This window comes from Jatropha curcas, chromosome 2 (genome assembly GCF_041381405.1).
Source record: "Jatropha curcas cultivar XTBG-Jc1 chromosome 2, XTBG_Jcur_1.0, whole genome shotgun sequence".
Taxonomy (NCBI): Eukaryota; Viridiplantae; Streptophyta; class Magnoliopsida; order Malpighiales; family Euphorbiaceae; genus Jatropha; species Jatropha curcas.
Genome location: NC_143152.1, coordinates 11,084,460 through 11,091,010, shown reverse-complemented (window position 1 = coordinate 11,091,010; position 6,551 = coordinate 11,084,460). Strand labels below are relative to the sequence as shown.

At 30.2% G+C, this 6,551-nt stretch overlaps 1 protein-coding gene across 2 annotated transcripts; it reads right to left on the bottom strand.

Moving 5' to 3' along the window:
- Positions 1–2,830: 2,830 nt before the first annotated feature.
- Positions 2,831–5,920, bottom strand: LOC105647188 (carbonyl reductase [NADPH] 2-like). Of its 2 annotated transcripts, none has more exons than XM_089717155.1 (3): positions 5,416–5,920; positions 5,116–5,345; positions 2,831–3,307 (listed from the first exon to the last, which is right to left on the bottom strand). In XM_089717155.1, the coding sequence occupies exons 1-3, from the start codon at positions 5,762–5,764 to the stop codon at positions 3,029–3,031; spliced, it is 858 nt and encodes a 285-aa protein (XP_089573281.1). In that variant the 5' UTR covers positions 5,765–5,920; the 3' UTR covers positions 2,831–3,028.
- Between the last annotated feature and the right edge of the window lie 631 nt (positions 5,921–6,551).

The window sequence follows — 6,551 nt, the reverse complement described above, 5'->3', positions numbered from 1 at the left end:
GTAAATTTGTGTTTTTTATTGTTTTAAATAGAAAATGTTTAAGAAAATTCTTGCAAAATGTTGACTTAGTCACCTCTTATAAATAGCAACCAAAAAAAAAATATAAAACACATGAAATATGAATATGTTAAAGTAACAAAATATCTATAATATTAATATTCCTAATCAATTTCAAGAAAAAAATATGATACCGAAAATCACAGTTAATAAATAAGTTAACAAACAAATATGAGCCAAAATTATAAAGGATGGAATAGGCACAAAAGTTTTTAAAAAATGGAAATAACCCTTTCGTATAGTGTGATTGAAATACAAATAATTGCAATGCAGCACTTGTATAAATCCAAATCATTTATACTTAAATCAAGGCCTAAAGCAAAGGTTAAAGAAACAAAAAATTTGCCATTGTTTCTCAAAGTTGGATTGTCCAAAAAAAATAATAATAAAACCTTAGGGAGAGTGAAAATGAGAAATGGTTGTAGCAGGAGGAGGTCAGCTGCTGAGACAAATATTATTATATATATCTAAAGGGCGTGTGAGAATTTCTGTTGCCATAACAGTATTTTCCGACTCTGCCCTTTTATTATCTTTTAGTTACATTACTGCCATTTAAAAATTTAAAAAAAAAAAAAAAAAAAAAAAAAAAAAAAAAAAAAACAAAACAGCATAGACCTACGCCTGCAAAAAACAGTATTGACATGACAGTAATTTTACACTTAGCCCTTTTATTTTATTTAATTACATCTCTTATCCTGTATTATATATTTTACACTTAGCCCTTTCATTAAATAAAAAAATTAATAAAAATTACTTCTGATTTTATTTATATAAATTGTCAACTTTCATTTGAGAAATATTATATATTTAATATTTTTTTCTTACCTTTATATTAAAAACTTTAGTTGAGATATTAAATGGATAAAATATTAATTTTTACTCAAAATAATGAGTTATAAAATTATAATAAGTAAAATTTTAAATATAATAGATAAAACACTAATTTCCACCTTTACTATATAAAGTTGGATGTACATGGCACTTAGTATATATACATATAAAAAAAACAAATAAAGTTTCATATTATCTATAGTATTTATGTATTTATTTTTAACTAATTCTTAATATAAATTGTCTATGACGATTATTTAAATAATAAATTAATGATGAAATTAATTTTATTAACAACGATATTGATTGTTATTATTATTTATAAATTATTTTAGAATTATTATAGTTTGAAAATAAAATTATATTGTTAAAAAATTTACAATGAAATATGAACTTTCAATCTTATTTGATTGAGGTATGGTAACAAATATTTTGATGAAACTCTACTAGATGACATTATCAAACTGTATAAATATTATTATGATTTCTTATATAACTAAGTGTACATGATAATGACAATATAGTATTTATAATGTTGTCCACAAGTTGAATTATTATGTATAAAATCAATAAATGTAAAAAAATAGACAAAAATTTTATTATAAAATGTCATATTTCATTATAGCATGACACAACTTTAAAATTATATTTATCAATATACAATTTATAATAATTAACCGACCTATCGCGTCGAGTTACATGCCCGTAATAGACTAATAATGAAAGAGGCTTGAACTAAAAAAAATAGAAATTAAGAAAAGGATAAATATTGAAATAATAATAAAATAAAAAATAGAGGAAAGGTTTGCTAATAAAGAGCACAAGGAAACAGGGTGTTTTTGTTATAAAAATTAAGTTGTTTAATATTGTAAAATTTATTTAAAATGAAAAAATTATGATTTTATACCTATAAAATATTAAAATCGACTAGTATATCTTTATATTTTGGAAAATACATTATACATCTCTAAATTTTGCTTCCTTAGACTATCCTATCCTTTTGTCTAATTTTGTATTTTTCCATTAAATGCTCAAGGAAAAGGCAAAAAATACCCTAGGAGGATGCTTTCCTTCTTCTTGTTCGCGAAAACACAAAAAAAGTGACCGTGCCTCCTTTTTCGGTAGATTTCTTATCAACCTTCAATAAACTCCAGTGACAGTAGCTATGAATTCCCTCTGCTCAAAGACCATTTCTCATTTCTACAATTAATTTCCTTTTTCTTTATTTAAAATTGCAGAATGCAAAACGAAAACAATACACAGTTCATATTCCAGTAAAGTATTCTCTCTCCTGCGACTTTAAGGAATTGATGTGAATTAAAATTGATTCCTCGTTGCCTTTTGAGTATTTTTTTTTTTCCTCCATTTATTGAGGCTTTGGACAGAAGTAGGAAAACCACTATTCAATGAAGCCATTGTTGAGCCTATTATTGTCAAAGGACTCAAAGACATTTTAAATTGATTGCATATCTTGAATCTCCATGAAAACTTAAATATTTTGGTATATGATTCATTGGGTTTGGTTGCATTTTAATTTTCCGACTACATCAGACCATGGCAATCGCGATAACACTCTAACAATTAGTTTTTTAAAAAATACAAGATACGTTAGTTAATTTTGATATTTTATAGAAATAAAATCATAATTTTCTCTTTATCTCTCTCCTTTGACTAACCTTTTTGCATTGACTTAAATGTGGAAAAGGGAAAAGATTGAATGGAAGGATACGTCGAAACCAAAATTTAAGGATATGTAATGCATTTTCCAAAATATAAGGACATTGAGAGTTAATTTTAATATTTTACAAGGATAAAATCGTAATTTTTCCCTTAAAAAATTCCCTCCATTCTTTTAGAATTTACTTTAATCATATCCAATTTCACAGGAGTGAAATCTTCATTTTTTTTTTTTTATTCCAAACATAAATTTGAATTTGCAAAATAATACAAAATTTTGTGAAATTTATTTATTGGCACCGGAAGGTAGATTTGACTATCTCCAATATTACAACTGAAATTCTCAGACAAAATACTAATTATCCACCCTACAACATGACTAAACTAATGATTACTTACATTCCATAATCACACAAACAACAGAACGTAGAAAGATCATCTGAAGAAATTGAAACATAATTGATTAAAGGGAAGAGAATATAGGAACACCTGGTAAGGTGGCCCCTGCATCAATAATGAATATATTTCCAGACACATATTCTGAAGAGTCATGGATCAAGTACCGTACAAGTGAAGTTAGTGCCGGATCTGAGGCGCCGTGTGTTCTTAAAGGAACAATTTTCTTAGCAACATTAGTTAGCCAATCTTTCTGCATAAGATGTTCTGTGATCTCTGATTTGAACAGTCCAGGTGATATTGAATTAACTCTGATTTTGTGCACTCCCAATTCTAGAGCCATGACCTGATATTAAAATCACCTTTTCATTTTCCCCTTTCTAAAAACTCATGATTCTCAAATACAAATTCCAAAAGAATACCAAAATAAACATTCGTTGACAGCAAAAAAACAGAGAAATGGCGTAATCCAAGCTGGTACCAAGTAGAGTACACTCTAATAAACATAAATTAAGAAAGGGAAAGCCACAATTTTAATATGGGAAATTAACCAATGCAGGTGGCGTCACACCCACAATACTATTGAGAGAAAAAAAAAAAAAAACCTATCCAGGAACACAACTACTTAAACTAACCAACAGAGGAAAAGACTAGAGGTTTCCAACTTCTCAAAAATGTGCTTGACAGAAATACAAGGAGAAGGACGAGGATAGTAATTGATTAAAGAAATGAATATCAATTTAGGCTAACTTGAAATGAATCAAGTAATTAGGGCTTTGAACTCCCATCTAAGAATGTGAATATCCACAAGCATCTGGGCTGATCAGGAGCTAACAAGAGATTCAGCCTAAATTCACAGCATAGAGTCAATAACAAGATATTACCATGATTTGGCTATCGTAGATTGAGAGAACCAAACGACGGAATGGTAAATGTTCAAAAGAAACCCCTATATGTCAAGCTGCCACCTAATCAGTACACCAGTTGTTTTTAGCTTGGACAGAGCCTTTAGGATTTATTATTATTCTCTGTTCTTCTCTATCTATTACTAAAAGTTCAATCCAGCGGTTCCAAGAATTAACTGGGGAAAAAAAAAACTAAGAGCTTGTTTTGTATAAATGAATTCCATAAAATTTTATGAAATTAATTTACAAATCTACATCGTCGTCTTTGATAAATGAATATACGTAGAATAATTCTATGGAATTGGTTATGCTTGAGCGAAATTCTACCAATTAATACAATCTGAAAATGAATTCTAAACTTGAAAAACATATGCAGTAATAAAGCTAATGAGTTCTGAAAATAAAGTATGAAAAACTACACATTTAGAATGAATTCTCTAGTTAATCCAAACACAAAACGTTTTCTTAGTAACATTCGTTTGCAAATGAATTGAATTTCATATGAATTTATCCCAAACACTACATAGGAATAAATTGAAATTTTGCAAATAGTAGCACCACTACTTGAAATCCTGTTTTCTTTTATCTATTCAATATTCACCATTTCTAGGACTTGCTAGCAACACAAGCCTAAATTTACATGATTTGGAACAAACTCAACATCATGCTTAGAGATAGCCACTAGTCTCACTTGTACTGGAATTGGCTCAGGAATTGTAGTTACTTAATCGGACTAAAATGGAATGGAGAGGGACTCATTTAGGGCCTTGAATGGTTACAAAAAATAAAAAATAAATAAATAAATAAAAAGCCAAACCAAAACTGAACTAGAACCTTTGCCGGACCCAGAATCAGAACGATAGGTACTGGTTCCAGTCCTGGTTCAGGGCCTTGCCTGTTCATTGAACCACAATATCCTATTGTAGGAACAACAAAAACCAAGCCTTAATCCCAGTCTATTTGGGATCTGCTAGAGATCCGAGAAATTCAATAATTATTGTATTCAACAATTACATAATTTCCTAAGTAGACATTCGACAGACAAGTTGGGAATTTAATACCAGAACCTCCTATGTTCTTTGCAGGCAGCTTTATCTCTATATTTTTAACATTTAATGACCAACTCGAAATGGATTGATGTTTAATTATAACGTCAGCAACCCCTTTAATCAAACCACAAGGAGACGCAAAAATAGAAAATTCAACAGAAAAAAAAATAAAATACCACAAATGATAAAAAGCAAAATACCTTTGTCATGGCGTTTAATCCTGCCTTTGAAGAAGCATAAGCAACAGCTCCAGGTAATTGGCCACGATCAAGACCAGCAATGGAAGAAATATTGATAATGGATCCTCCTTGTTTCGCGTCTCGCATACGTAGACAAACGGACTTAGACACCAACCAAGACCCTGTCAAATTCGTTCTGATAACGTGATTCCACTCCTCTTCAGACAAATCCAGTGGAGTCTTCACGCTACCTGAAACGACACCGTAAATTTTCTCAAAAATTGGAAATTTCTCGTCATCCAAACAGAAAATGTAAAATACCTCTAACACCAGCATTATTAACCAGAGCATCGATTCTCCCAAAAGCTTCCCACGCCGTCTGTACGGACTTATCAATGGTGACCCCATCTACGCAGACGTCAAGCTCCACCGCAACAGCACGGAGGCCAGTAGAAGGCTTAACATTCGCCGATGAAGGGAGCTGATTGATTTCTTCACATAGAGACTTGAGACGACCGACGCGGCGAGCAGCAGCAAGAATCCGGCAGCCGGATTTGGCGAGGTCAAGGCAGAAATCTCGGCCGAGACCAGAAGAAGCGCCGGTGATTAGGACCACCTTGTTGTGTAGGTCGCACCATGGCTCGAGCTGAGCTGGGACCTGGCCAACCATTTTTTGATACACTCGTTTAATCGGTTATCCCGTGACAGAGGTAACGAGTAATGAATTGAATTAAACTTGAAGGCAGTAGAGAGAAGAAATTAATAAAGAGAGACCGTTGAGGAATTCAGTCAACTAATAGTGTGGCCAGAAAATTCGGGTCGGATTAAAATACTTCCTCTGTCCACTTTAATAGTGCAAAGGGCTTTTAATCATCCTTAAATTCAAGATTACACTTTTGACTAAATGTCTTTATTAAAATAATAATATATTCAATAAAAAATTCAATAATATTAAAATTAACCTTGCAAGAGAAACGCGAAATACTAAAAAAAAAAAAAGAAAAAAATGCTGGAAACACTCAGAAGAAAACACTGTATTAAAAAAAAGTAACTCTGAAAAAAAAATGAAATGCTAAAAAAAAAAGAAATAATAGAAAAAAGCACTATGAAACATGAAATTTACAAGAGCAAATCCATAGACGGCTTATGTAATTTAATCATGACAATGATGACTTGCAACTGCGATAATAATGACTCTAAATACGATATATATGATATATATGGTGTGTATATATATACTATATTAGTAAATATAGTATATCTATATATACTGTATCAGTAAATATTTTAAAATTGATTAAATACATAATATATATATATATATATATGTCAATTAACACATTGGATCAAATCAAGTAAATACGGTGTATATATATATATTCTATCCGTAAATACTGTAAAATCAATTAAATAGAAAATAGATATATGTACATCAATTAACACATTGGATCAAACGA

Bases quoted from the DNA above. Each gene is read 5' to 3' on its own strand.
- LOC105647188 (XM_089717155.1), bottom strand. From the start codon at position 5,764: ATGGTTGGCCAGGTCCCAGCTCAGCTCGAGCCATGGTGCGACCTACAC. The intron at 5,346-5,415 runs GTATTTTACATT...GTGTCGTTTCAG, and splicing joins TAATAATGCTGGTGTTAGAG to GTAGCGTGAAGACTCCACTG. The intron at 3,308-5,115 runs GTATTTTGCTTT...TTTTAATATCAG, and splicing joins GATTAAACGCCATGACAAAG to GTCATGGCTCTAGAATTGGG.